At 52.6% G+C, this 14,087-nt stretch overlaps 1 protein-coding gene across 1 annotated transcript in view; it reads right to left on the reverse strand.

Moving 5' to 3' along the window:
* The window catches only part of agbl4 (AGBL carboxypeptidase 4), a 608,965-nt gene that overhangs the window by 325,615 nt on the left and 269,263 nt on the right, over positions 1–14,087 (reverse strand). The window contains exon 4 of the mRNA XM_085978224.1: positions 8,303–8,397. Coding sequence (XP_085834350.1) covers positions 8,303–8,397 — 95 coding nt within the window. The remainder of the gene's footprint in view (positions 1–8,302; positions 8,398–14,087) is intronic.

Genomic DNA, 14,087 nt, shown 5'->3' on the forward strand with positions numbered 1-14,087 from the left:
GAAAAGGGACAACCTACACCACAACTCTATACGCCTAATGATGAAGCAGAGATACCCATAGTATCTACCTCCGATCCGGTGATACTGGAACCAGATGAACCCGACACTGGCATTCAAGCCGAATCGACCTTGCCAAAAGAACCTACTACACCACCGAAAACTACTACACCACCGAGGCGTTATCCGGACTGAGTGAGGAGGCCTCCTCAGAGACTGAATCTGTGAACTGTTTTTACATGAAGTTGTGTATATATGTTATGTTTAATGGGGAATATATACTGTTAAGCTAAAAAGGGAGGATTGTGGTGTATGTAACCGTTCCACCTTTAAGAGAACTATTTTAAGAGTTGCACTACTTTATCTTGGCTGCTGTATACTGTAATACCGGTGGTGACCACACCGGTATATAAGTGCTGTGTAATGATTTATTGTGCAGTTCAGCCCTGACCTTCGACTAGTAAAGACCTGTTAAAGTTAAAATTCTTGTGGTCTGTGTGCAGTGATTCATATTAACCATAACTGGAACACACAGACTTAACAGGGGCGGTACACACAATACAAAGCAGGTAAAACACAGGGGTTGATGAAGGCATATATTTCATCACATTCACCCCTTCTACAGATTTAGTCTGTCCGGGGGTGTGATAGTCCTTCCTGAACGTCGCAACAGTACCTCGGGTTCCGACCGGGAGTCCGTGGTGCCCTCCTGGGCATACCCATGTGTTGGGGGTGTTGCAGGTACTTCTGGGGGTGGTGAGCCTGGGGATGGTGGAGGTTCTTCTGGGGGTGGTGGTGATGGGTCGTCGTCGCTTCCTGCCGAGGCGAGGTCCTTTATGGACACGGTGTCCTCACGCCCGTCGGCGTGCTTGACGTACGCGTACTGTGGGTTTGCGTGGAGTAGGTGTACTGCCTCCACGAGGGGATACGTTTTGTGGCCCCTCACATGCTTCCGTAATAGGACTGTCCCTGGGGTGGAGAGCCACGAGGGTAGGGACACTCCTGAGGTTTATTTGCGGGGAAAAACAAACATCTTCTCGTGAGGAGTGGCGTTAGTAGCAGTACACAGTAGCGACCTTATCGAGTGGAGTACGTCTGGGAGGACCTTTTGCCAGCGGGAGGTGGGGAGGCCTTTAGACCTTAGTGCTAAGGTGACCGCCTTCCACACTGTCGAGTTCTCCCTCTCCACTTGCCCATTACCCCGGGGGTTATAACTAGTTGTCCGACTCGTGGCTATCCTCTTCGACAGCAGGTATTGGCGCAGTTCGTTGCTCATGAACGACGCCCCCCTGTCAGTGTGGATGTCGTTAGGCATGCCGAACGTGCAAAACAGGTTGCCGAGGCACTTGATGACCGTGGCACTGGTCATGTCTGGGCAGGGGTAGGCGAATGGGAAGCGGGAGTACTCGTCCACAATGTTGAGAAAGTACACATTGCGGTCGGTGGAGGGGAGTGGTCCCTTGAAATCTAAGCTCAGGCGCTCGAATGGCCATGTAGCTTTGATCAGGTGGGCTCGGTCGGGCCTGAAAAAACGGGGCTTGCATTCCGCACAGGTGCGGCAGTCCCTGGTCATCGACTGGACCTCCTCGATGGAATAGGGGAGGTTACGGGATTTTATAAAGTGAAATAGCCGGGTGACCCCAGGTGGCAGAGGCCATTGTGGAGGCCCTGTAGCCTGTCCCCCTGGATGCTGGCACACATCCCTCGTGATAGGGCGTCGGGGGATTCGTTGAGGGCCCCTGGCCTATATATTATGTCGTACTCAAACGTGGAGAGTTCGATCCGCCACCTGAGAATTTTGTCGTTCTTGATCTTCCCCCTCTGTTTGTTGTTAAACATGAAGGCTACCGACCGCTGGTCGGTAAGCAGGGTGAAGCGTTTGCCGGCTAGGTAGTGCCTCCAGTGCCGCACTGCCTCCACTATGGCCTGGGCCTCCTTCTCTACCGAGGAGTGCCTGATCTCGGGCCCTTGGAGGGTTCTTGAGAAAAAGGCTACGGGCCGCCCATCCTGGTTGAGGGTGGCTGCTAAAGCGAAGTCGGATGCATCGCTTTCGACCTGGAAAGGGATGTTTTCGTCCACTGCCTGCAGCGCGGCCTTCTCAATGTCGTGTTTAGTGCTGTTGAAGGCGGCGTGGGCCTCGGCCGTGAGCGGGAAGGACGTTGATTTCAGGAGGGGACGGGCCTTGTCGGAATAATTGGGGACCCATTGGGCGTAATAGGAGAAGAACCCCAGGCACCTTTTCAGGGCCTTGGGAGTGTTTGGTAGGGGTAGCTCCCGTAGGGGGCGCAATCGGTCGGGGTCCGGACCGATTTCCCCGTTTTCCACCACGCAGCCCAGGATACAGAGGCGCGTGGTGCTAAAGACACACTTATCCTCGTTGTAGGTGAGATTGAGTCTGAGGGCGGTTTTCAGAAATCTCGCGAGGTTCGAGTCGTGGTCTTGCTGGTCGTGGCCGCAGATGGTGACGTTGTCTAGGTATGGGTAGGTGGCTGTTAACTGGTTCTCATCGACCATGCGGTCCATCTCCCGCTGGAAGACCGAGACCCCATTCGTTACCCCAAAGGGGACTCTGAGGAAGTGGTAGAGGCGTCCATTCGCCTCGAAGGCGGTGTATGGATGGTCCTCCGGCCTAATGGGGAGCTGGTGGTATGCCGATTTTAGGTCGATGGTGGAAAACACCCGGTATTGCGCAATTTGGTTAACCATGTCCACTATGCGGGGCAGAGGGTCGGCGTCTAGCTGGGTGTATAGATTAACCGTCTGGCTATAATCTATCACCATCCACTTCTTTTCGCTACCTTTAACTACTACTACCTGGGTGCACCACGGGCTGGTACTGCATTCGATGATACCCTCCCGCTTGAGTCTTTCTACTTCCGACGCAATGAACCGTCTATCCTCCCAGCTGTACCGCCTACTCTTGGTCGCTATGGGTCGACAGTTGGGTGCGAGGTTGGCGAACAGAGAGGGCGGCTTGACCTTCAGGGTAGCCAGACCGCACACTGTGAGGGGCGGCTGGGACCCACCGTAGGTAAGCGTGATACTTTGGTGGTGGCACTGGAAGTCCAGACCCAAGATCACGCTCACACAGAGATCTGGCATTATCAATAGTTTAAAATCTCTGTAATCAGTGCCTTTTACCGACAACATAACCGCGCAGAAACCTGTAATTTTTGAGGTATGAGTCTTATTAGCCATGGCAATTTTGCCCTGTGTGGGGACTATCGTTAGTGAAAGTCGTTTTACCAGGCTAGGATGAATAAAGCTTTCAGTGTTCCCGCAGTCAATCAAGCATTTAACCTTGTTCCCGTTTACCTCTATGTCCATCATCGATTTAGACAACGGATGTGGCCTGGATTGATCCACTGTGATCGAGGCCACCAGTGGGTCCTGGAGGTCCGTGTAGTCGGGGCAAGATGGTGGACTCCATGAGGGTGGACAAGATGGCGTCCAAGATGGCCGCCCCACGGCGCGCACGCGGCGGTGGTGGAGTTGGAGGCGGGGTTCCCTCTGCAGACTTTGCTGAAATGTCCTTTCTTCCCGCATTTAAAACAGGTGGTGCCCTTCGCTGGGCACAGATGCCTGGAGTGTTTGCCCTGGCCGCAGAAGTAGCATTTCGGGCCCCGATGCATCGCGGCAGTAGTGGGGCTCCTGGGTGGGGGCTGGGGCTCCGATGGTGCTGGGCTGGCCTGAGACCTGGGAGGTGAAGATGGCTTCCAAGATGGCGGCCCCCACGGCACGCACGAGGCAGAGTGGGCCGCGTGGCCTGAGGAACAGGATTCAGAGTTCCTCTGGGCCATATCCAGCGATCGCGCTATGCCCATAGCCTGTTTTAAGTCCAGTCCCTCCTTTTCAAACAGTTTCTGCCGAATGTAATTTGAACTGAGGCCCGCAATAAAGGAGTCTCGGATCAGCGCCTCCGTGTACACGGTGGCAGACACGGCCTTACAGTTACAGTCTCTGCCCAGTACTTTTAGGCTTAGCATGAAGTCCTCTAGTGACTCACCATGCCGCTGCGTGCGAGTAGTCAGAAGATGCCTGGCGTACACCTCGTTTATTGGCCGCACGTAGTGGGCCTTCAGAATGGTGCAGGCATCCCCGTAGCTGGTGGCATCTTGGATGAGAGGGGAGACCCGATGGCTCACCCAGTTTCGCAGGATTCCCAGTTTCACGTCTCCGGTGGCGGTTGTGGCTGCTATGGCGGTGGATGAGTTTGCGATGAAAAATTCGAAGCATTGGAACCAGTGTCCGAACTGTGTGGCTGCGTCTGAGGCATGGGGGTCCAGATCCAAGCGCTCTGGTTTCAGGAGTCGATTCCAGGGTGTGCCCGCCCCCGCTTGGGGCGCTGAAACTGAATTTCGGCGCGCTAGGTGCCACAGCGCCACCCGCTGCGGAGCGGCAGGCTGCGGTACTGCAGGCCTTCCTCCTTCTCTTAAGGGGGAGGTGCCTGCAACGGGGAGATCGCTGCTTGATAGTGGAGGAGGCCGGGGAAGGAGGTGCGGGCAGGCGGCCGCCGAAAAAGCGGCCGGCCGCACCTCCGCCTTAACTCGCCCCACTAAGGCTGCAGGACGGCCCCATCTTCACATCGTTGTTTGCGGCTGCTGCGGAAGAGGCGGCCGCAACTAAATATGGGGGTCGGGCCGGTAGCGGGGCGGAACCGGGGCACTGCGCACACCGATGATCTCATCGGTGTCGGTGCAGCGCTACCGGCTACCGCCGCCATTACCGCAGCGCTGAATATCAGCGCAAACTCCTCAAGTGGCGCAGAAGCCCTCTTTGGGCGGTAACTGGGCGCAAAGCCCACTGAATTTCTAGGCCAAGGAGTTTAAAGGATTCAACTAAAGGCTTTTAATCACTAAGAACATTGCAGGTCTTTCCACATCGGGTTCGTCTGATAGAATGACTCATACAGCTCTTGAGACCTTTATATGACAAAAGACAGGGGCGTAGCCAATACACACAATAGGAAAAAGGGGGCGGTACACACAATACAAAGCAGGTAAAACACAGGGGCTGATGAAGGCATATATTTCATCACAGGCTTCTCGGGGACAAAGGCTATCCTTTGTGCACCTGGCTGATGACCCCGCTCCGTGCGCCCAGCACCCCTGCTGAAGAGCGATACAATGACAGCCATTAAGCTACCAGGAACATCATTGAGCACACAATCGGCGTGCTCAAGCAACGGTTCCACTGTCTGGACCGTTCCGGAGGAGCCCTACAGTACTCGCCTGAGCGAGTCTCCCATTTCGTTGTAGTGTGCTGCATGCTGCAAAACTTGGCTATCCTCAGGACTCAGCCACTGCCAGCAGACATTGGAGGACCACCAGAGGAGGAGGAGGAGGAGGAGGAGGAGCACCAAGACGGGAGGGAGGCACAAAGTGCAAGGGCCGTCCGTCGGCGGCTTATTGCAACTCGGTTCTAGGCCCCCTCTCAGGGAATGGCTTGTGCCAATGAAAGAACATGAATGGAGCTGCTCTGCAAGCCCTCAGCCGGTCAAGGCAACAAATTGTTTAAAGTGCAAACATGGACAATGTGATTAAAGAAAAATTTTTACTGTGCAAACTCTGTGCCCTTCCCGCATGACAAACTAATTCAGATAAACCCCCCAAAAAACAGTCAGAGACATAACTGGCTCTCACAACCTTCAGAAAATGAAAAACACAGTTAAACAAAAATGACCATGATCCTCGGCCTTCATATAAAAAACAAACACAACAGTCTCGGCCTTCATATATAAAAAAAACATTCTCGGCTTTCATATATAAACACAACATTTGGCCACACCTTCTACTTTTTCCCCTGTGAGGGTGATCCACCTCGCTTCCCGAATGGCCCCTTCCCGCCCTGCAGCTCCTCCTCAATGGGACCCCAGTGGCTGCAGCAAGGCTGGGGGAAGGCTGCTGAGGGTCAGATGGTGAGACGCCAGATGCCCTTGGGGGACGGCCTGGACCAGCTCTGGGCCTGGAGGGCCCGGCTGCTGACTGCTCCAACTCTGCTTGGGCGGCAGCAGTCCTACGGGTGGTGGCAGCTGCAGTGGAGGAGTGACAGTGTTGGCTGCAGGAATGCTGCCAACCTGACAGAGCACAGGCACTCCCTGGTCGGCTGATACACTGGCACTCGCACGGGCCAGCACTGCAGCATGCGCAGCAATCTGCTGAAGCACAGACTGCTGGGCTGCTGTGGCGCGGCGAGGGCCCCGGCGATGCCTGGCCGATCCAGCGAGGGTGGCAGCAGTTAGTGCCCGTGTGGCCCTGATCTGTGTCTGCATCAGACCAGCCAGTGAATGCACGGCACGACTGAGCACTTGGCTGGAAGCCGCCTGTGATGCAGCGAAGTCCTGCTGGCGCCTAGCCTGTGCTGCCACGAAGTCCTGCAGACACCTTGCCTGTGCTGCACTGAATTCTTGCAGACTCCTGGACTGTGCTGCCCCGAATTCCTGAGCACTCCTTGCCAGTGACTCTATGGAGTCAGGCATCCTTGCCACTGCAGCCATGAGCTCAGTGTTCCTGCTCTCAGCCTGGGCACCCATTTCACCAAGGAGCCGCACCTCCTCTGCGCTCACCGTAGCAGGACTGGAGGCCGCACTCACCCTCCGGGGAGAAGGCCGCCGAGCTTCCCCACCCCTCCCGCGTTGCTGCAGCCCGCTGGGCCCCGGAACTTCACTCTCCTCAGACCCTTCCCCCCTGCTCCCCTCCAGGGAAGACGTGTCCCCATCATGGCCATGGGCTGCCTCGGCTCAGGGTGGCACTGATGGGCCGGCTTCCTCTTCCTCCTCCTCGAATTCAGAATCACTGACAGTGGCAGCTTGAGGGCCCGCCTCCTCACCTGGCGAATCAGCATCTGAAAGCAGGGAGGTACAAGTGTTGCTTTAGAGTGAGGACAGGGCGGCAGCGAGGGAGGTATGAGTGCTGCTATGCACTGCATTGGTTCGATAGTGGCAAAGGATGCTGGTGTGAGGCACAAGTGGAAAGAGAGAGGTCAAAAAGGTGATGACCTTACCATTGCTGTCCAGAACAGGGTCAGCATCTCCACTGGCGACGGGGCCAATCAGCCGACCTGACATAATGCGCTCCACACGCTGCTCCAGGTCGCTGAGCTCTTTGAGGTCAGGACGGCCTCCCCCGGTCCGTCGCTGCTGCCTGCGATTGTGGGCCAGCTTGCCCTGCAAGAGAAAGGACGGCCTCTAAGTACAGTGTCAAGCCCTGATCTTGCCTGCACTGCCTCCCATGGTGGAATTGCCCTGATAGTGTCAAGCCCTCATCTTGCCTGCACTGCCTCCCATGGTGGAATAGCCCTGATAGTATCAAGCCCTCATCTCGCTTGCACTGCCTCCCATGGTGGAATAGCCCTGACAGTGTCAAGCCCTCATCTTGCCTGCACTGCCTCCCATGGTGGAATAGCCCTGACAGTGTCAAGCCCTCATCTTGCCTGCACTGCCTCTCATGGTGGAATAGCCCTGACAGTGTGTAAAGTGCTGAATGTGCAAGTGGTTTTCATGAGAGTCCCATAGCTCTTGGATGAGGACTGGGCATTGGGGCTTTCAGGTCCCTTTGGCCAGTAACTGAGGTGCACATGCAGGGATGAACAGGATAGTGGAAAGGGTACTCACCCTGACAACCCGAGTGAGGTCGTTGAACTTTTTCCTGCATTGAAGTGGAGTCCTGGCAACCATGCTGCTGGTGGTCACCCTGTTTGCCACCTCCCTCCAGGCTTTTCGGTATTCGCTGGGAAGCGGCCTCCTCCCACTGTCAGGGAAGAGGACAGGTCGCCTGCGCTCTACTGCACCAACCAGTAGCCTCAGGGCACCCTCGCTGAAGCGCTCCGCTCGCTCCCTAGCCTTCTGCATGGTCCTGGGTGTAGAAATGATGATCCAGCAATGGTCAGGCCTTGCTTCAGGGCTGCGTGGCAGCCAAACAAGTCCACCCTCCCCCTTTAAGAGCTGACCGGTGCCAGCGCGTCTGCCTTCAATCAGCAACTCGCCGCACCTGCGCTGCGCCTGCCCTCGGTGTTAGCGCCTCGGCTCGCCGGCTTAGCGCCTTATGATAGTCGTGCATCGCCTGCTTTAGCGCAGCAGCAACCTCTTGGGGCGATGCAACTCAATTTCGGCGAAGGTGGCGCTAAGTTGCGCCGGGCGCTAAATTTAGCGAACGCCCGGCTGTAGCACCCCAAACGTGGCGATACTGAATTTCTAGGCCAAAAGCTATACCAATCCTAGGCCATGTTTAAATTAATCCAGTAGCAAAGGGAAATCCAACATTTTTTTTGCCACAACAATTTGTAACAAGGCATAATTTTTTTTTACCATTTTGATCTGCTGGTAGATTTCACAACTGGAGTCATTCCATCTCTGTAGAGGCTCTTGGTTTTGCTGAAGTTGACAATGTTGAAAATTACCCTCTACAAAGAATTAAATAAAAATAAGTTGATTAAAACCCAATACTTTTCTGCAACATATCTCTTTAAAAATACAACCATGGTCTGTGTAAATACATATTTAATTAAAAGTAATGGAATCTTAAAGAAATGTTCTCTGGAAAGTTCAAGCAACTGGAAGTTACATTTGAAATTACATTTTTCTTTAGTTTGCATGACCTCATAACCATCATGTCAAAAAGTATCAATACTCACATTAAAATAGGTCTCGAAAATCTAATTGAAAAGTTACTGCTATTTTAAAATTTCCCTATTGTACAAAATGTGATTACATTAATGTTTAACTCTCATTGTTTTCATTGTTCACAATACATTGCACGATGTTGCCATTCTTCAAATTGCAATGGATGAAGAGGTTGAATGAATTTTTAAAAATAGCAACTAAACTTCATTTAAGGAGACACACTGTTAAAATGCAACTATCTTTTTCATCTGAGTGGGGTTCAAAAATGAAAACATTTGAGAACATGTAAAACATTGCAGGTGGGGGGAGGGGGGGTTCTCCCCTTTGAGGCAGAGTTATGGCAGGGAAGGACTTCCACCCAACCTTCTGTATCCGCCTCTCCCCGACCCATTTGCAATGGGGGACTTTAATTCCATGCACATAGCACTTCACAGATCGTCCGCAAAAGAGTCATGTCGGTGGACCAGTGATGCTTAAGCAGCTGTTTGACATAAGAACATAAGAACATAAGAAATAGGAGCAGGAGTAGGCCAATCGGCCCCTCGAGCCTGCTCCGCCATTCAATAAGATCATGGCTGATCTGATCCTAACCGCCAATCCACTATCACAGAACCATCTCCTGAATCTAACAGAATTAGACACACGAAATAGGAGCAGGATCAGGCTACACGGCCCCTGGGCCCGCTCCGCTACCCACAGGGCCATGACCGTTCCGAACCTAGACTCATGTCCAAATTCCTGCCCGCTCCCCGTAACCCTTAATTCCCTTTACTTCTAGGAAACTGTCTATTTCTGTTTTAAATTTATGTAATGATGTAGCTTCTACAGCTTTTTGGGGCAGCATATTCCATGGACCTACCACCCTCTGAGTGAAGTAGTTCCTCCTCATCTCAGTTTGAAAGAGCAGCCCCTTATTCTAAGACTATGCCCCCTAGTTCTAGTTTCACCCATCATCGGGAACATCTTCCCTGCATCCACCCGATCCAACCCCTTCACAATCTTATATGTTTCAATAAGATCGCCTCTCATTCTTCTGAACTCCAATGAGTAGAGTCCCAATCTACTCAACCTCTCCTCATATGTCCATCCCCTCATCCCCGGGATTAACCGAGTGAACCTTCTTTGTACTGACTCGAGAGCAAGTATGTCCTTTCTCAAGTATGGACACCAAAACTGTACGCAGTATTCCAGGTGCGGTCTCACCAATACCTTGTACAACTGAAGCAATACCTCCCTATTTTTATATTCTATCCCCCTAGCAATGAAAGCCAACATTCCATTGGCCTTCTTAATCACTTGCTGCACCTGCATACTAACCTTTTGAGTTTCGTGCACCAGGACCCCCAGATCCCTTTGTACTTCAGTACTTTCCAGTTTCTTGCCATTAAGATAATAACTTGCTCTACGATTTTTCCTGCCAAAGTGCATAACCTCACACTTTCCAGTATTGTATTCCATCTGCCAAATCTCTGCCCACTTACTTAGCCTGTCTATGTCCCCTTGCAGGTTTTTTATGTCCTCCTCACTCACTACTTTCCTCCCCATCTTAGTATCATCTGCAAACTTTGATATGTTACACTCGGTCCCCTCCTCCAAATCGTTAATATAGATTGTAAAGAGTTGGGGACCCAGCACTGACCCCTGTGGAACACCACTAGTTACTGATTGCCAGTCTGAGAATGAACCATTTATCCCAACTCTCTGCCTTCTGTTAGATAGCCAATCCTCTATCCATGCCAGAATATTACCCCCAATGCCGTGATTTTTTATCTTAAGCAATAATCTTTTGTGTGGCACCTTGTCAAATGCCTTTTGGAAGTCTAAATACACTACGTCCACTGGTTCCCCTTTATCCACCCTATACGTTACTTCCTCAAAGAACTCCAGCAAATTTGTCAAACATGACTTCCCCTTCATAAAACCATGCTGACTTTGTCCTATTAAATTATGATTATCCAAATGTCCTGTTACTGTCTCCTTAATAATGGACTCCAAAATTTTACCTACTACAGATGTTAGGCTAACCGGTCTATAGTTTCCAGCCTTCTGTCTACTGCCCTTTTTAAATAAGGGTGTTACATTAGCAGTTTTCCAGTCTGCCGGGACCATTGCCGAGTCCAGGGAGTTTTGGAAAATTATTACCAATGCATCCACAATCCGTACCGCCACTTCCCTCAAGACCCTAGGATGTAAGCCATCAGGTCCAGGTGATTTATCCGCCTTGAGTCCCATTATTTTACCGAGTACCACTTCCTTAGTGATTTTGATCGTGTTTAGCTCCTCCCCCCCTTTAGCCCCCTGTTTGTCCAGTGTTGGGATATTCTTAGTGTCTTCTACTGTAAAGACTGATGTAAAATATTCATTCAGTGTTTTTGCCCTCTCCATATTTCCCACCATTAATTTCCCGGTCTCATCCTCTAAGGGACCAAGATTTACTTTAGCCACCCTTTTTCTTTTTATATAACTATAAAAACTCTTACTATCTGTTTTTATATTTTTTGCTAATTTACTTTCATAATCTATCTTCCCTTTCTTAATGAATCTTTTTGTTATTTTTTGCTGTCTTTTAAAGTTTTCCCAATCCTCTATCCTCCCACTAGATTTGGCTACCTTATATGCCCTTGTTTTTAGTCGAATACTATCCTTAATTTCTTTACTTAGCCACGGATGGCTGTCTTTTCTTTTATACCCTTTTCTTCTCAGTGGTATATTTTTTGGAAGTTGTAAAATAACTCCTTAAATGTACACCACTGATCATGCATCATCTTACCCTTTGTGGTAAACCACTTTTATCGTTACACTATAGTTATCACTGTTGTATTGTTATCACCGTTATCACTGTTGTATCACGATACGAGGTCGCCTCTTGTCGCGCTGTTATACCTGGGCTGACCACCTCCGACTCCGCCCATGGCTCCACCTACCTGCCCAGGTATAAAGGTAGTCGACTGGCTGGTATTCCTCCTTGTTGGACCCGATCACCCACGAGGGTGGGCTCTGTTATTTAGTCAATAAAAACCTTTAGTTACGTTCCTAACTCGTCGCTTTTATTGGACGAATTGATAGGTATATCAATTTTATTGACTAAATTTTAAAGATGTCTACTACTGGCCAGCCAGAAGCCCTCCCAGAAGCACAGCCACACCAGCCGGCTTGGCTGCAAGCCCTCAAACCACCGTACCTGGATCTAAACCCACAGGCAGCAAACGCAGCCCTCAACTTCAAACACTGGCTGGACTGCTTCGAATCCTACCTGGAAGAATCCGGCGCCCCGCAGAGATCCAAACTAAGACTTCTGAACGCCCAAGCGAGCCCGAGAGTATACGCACTCATCCAGGACACGACTACGTACGAGGCCGCTATCAACCTACTGAAACAGCAGTACCGCAGCCCGGTAAATTACATGTACACCAGGCACCTCCTAAGATCCCGCCCGCAACAGCCAGGAGAGTCTGTAGCTGAATTTTTACGGGCGCTAAGAGCACTCGGCAGGAACTGTGACTTTAAAGCGGTGACGGCTGTTGAAAATACGGAAGATAATATCCGCGATGCCTTTGTGAAAGGCCTACGGTCTGACTACTCACGGCAAAGACTGCTTGAAGCTAAAGACCTCGACCTGGACAAAGCTGAAGCCCTCGCTCTCTCCCTGGAGGTGGCCCATCAGGACCAGGAGGCGTTTTCCAGGTACTGCTCGCGACCCTGGGACTCGGGCCCGACCCCTACCGCAATACCCTTCGCAGCGCCGCCCCCGGGACCTACCTCAGCGTCGGCGTCCCGGACCCGACCGGGCCCGCCACACCCGGTACCGGCTCCGACATCGGGCACCCGCGATCGGGCCGCCAGCTGCTTCTTTTGCGGCCAGGAGAAGCACCCGAGGTCGCGCTGCCCAGCCAGGAACTCTACCTGCACAACCTGCAGGAAGAAAGGCCACTTCTCTAAGGCCTGCAGGAGCGGATCTTCAGAGGCCAGCAGTGCCTCATGCGAACTGTGGGGGCGGCCATCTTCTTTCACGGCAACTGAGGCCAGTATCCCCACACGTGAGTCATGGGGCGGCCATCTTTGATCAAGGCAACCGACCCCAATAGTGCCTCATGTGAGTTATGGGGGCAGCCATCTTCTCCGCCATTTTGTCCTACCTCGTGGGAGACGCCATTTTACCCACCACGCCCGACTGCCACCGGGCCCCCGGACCCGACGACCGCCTCGCCCGCAGACGACAACGACTCGCTTACCTACACGCTAGCCTCCGTCACTCTGGATCAAGCCCGCCCACACCACCTGTCCAAGTCGATGATGGACATCAAAGTAAACGGCCACGCCACGACCTGCCTGTTCGACAGCGGAAGCACGGAGAGCTTCATCCACCCAGACACGGTGAGCCACTACTCCCTCCCTGTCCTGCCAACGCGCAACCGAATCTCGATGGCATCGAGGTCCCACGCCACGGACATTAGCGGCTACTGTGCTGTGACCTTGTCGGTTAAGGGTACAGAGTATAAAAACTTTAAACTCCTCGTCCTCCCCCAGCTCTGCGCTGCCGTCCTACTAGGGCTGGACTTCCAATCCCACCTCCAAAGTGTAACCCTAGCATACGGTGGACCCCTCCCCCCACTCACAGTCGACAACCAGCGAAGGTTAAACCGCCCACCGCGTAACACCTGCAGCCTATCCACCCTCAAGGTGCCGCCACCTTCCCTGTTCGCTAACCTCACCCCCGACTGCAAACCCGTCGCTACCAAGAGCAGGCGGTACAGCGCTGGGGACAGAGCTTTCATTAGCTCTGAGGTGCAGCGTCTCCTGAAGGAGGGCATCATCGAGGGGAGCAACAGCCCCTGGCGTGCCCAGGTCGTGGTCGTTAAGACCGGCGATAAAAATCGCCTGGTCATCGACTACAGCCAGACCATAAACAGATACACCCAGCTGGACGCATACCCCCTTCCCCGCATATCTGACATGGTCAATCAGATTGCACAATACCGCGTATTCTCGACCATCGACCTTAAGTCGGCCTACCACCAACTCCCTATCCACCCCGAGGACCGCCAGTACACCGCCTTCGAGGCGAATGGGCGCCTATACCACTTCCTTAGGGTCCCCTTCGGTGTCACCAACGGGGTCTCGGTCTTCCAAAGGGAGATGGACCGGATGGTTGACCAGAACGGACTGCAGGCCACATTCCCCTACCTAGATAACGTCACCATCTGCGGCCGCGACCGGCAGGACCACGACGTGAATCTGGAGAAATTCCTCCGTACAGCCCAACGGCTGAACCTCACCTACAATAAGGAGAAATGTGTGTTTAACACCTCGCGCCTTGCCATCCTTGGCTGTGTAGTAGAGAACGGACTCATCGGCCCCGACCCCGAAAGAATGCGCCCCCTCATGGAGCTACCCCTCCCCCACTGCCCTAAGGCACTTAAGAGAACCCTGGGGCTCTTCACCTACTATGCCCAATGGGTGCCCAATTATG

Source organism: Somniosus microcephalus, chromosome 3, assembly GCF_052327205.1.
Source record: "Somniosus microcephalus isolate GS21.2 chromosome 3, FLI_Smic_1.0, whole genome shotgun sequence".
NCBI classification, from domain to species: Eukaryota; Metazoa; Chordata; class Chondrichthyes; order Squaliformes; family Somniosidae; genus Somniosus; species Somniosus microcephalus.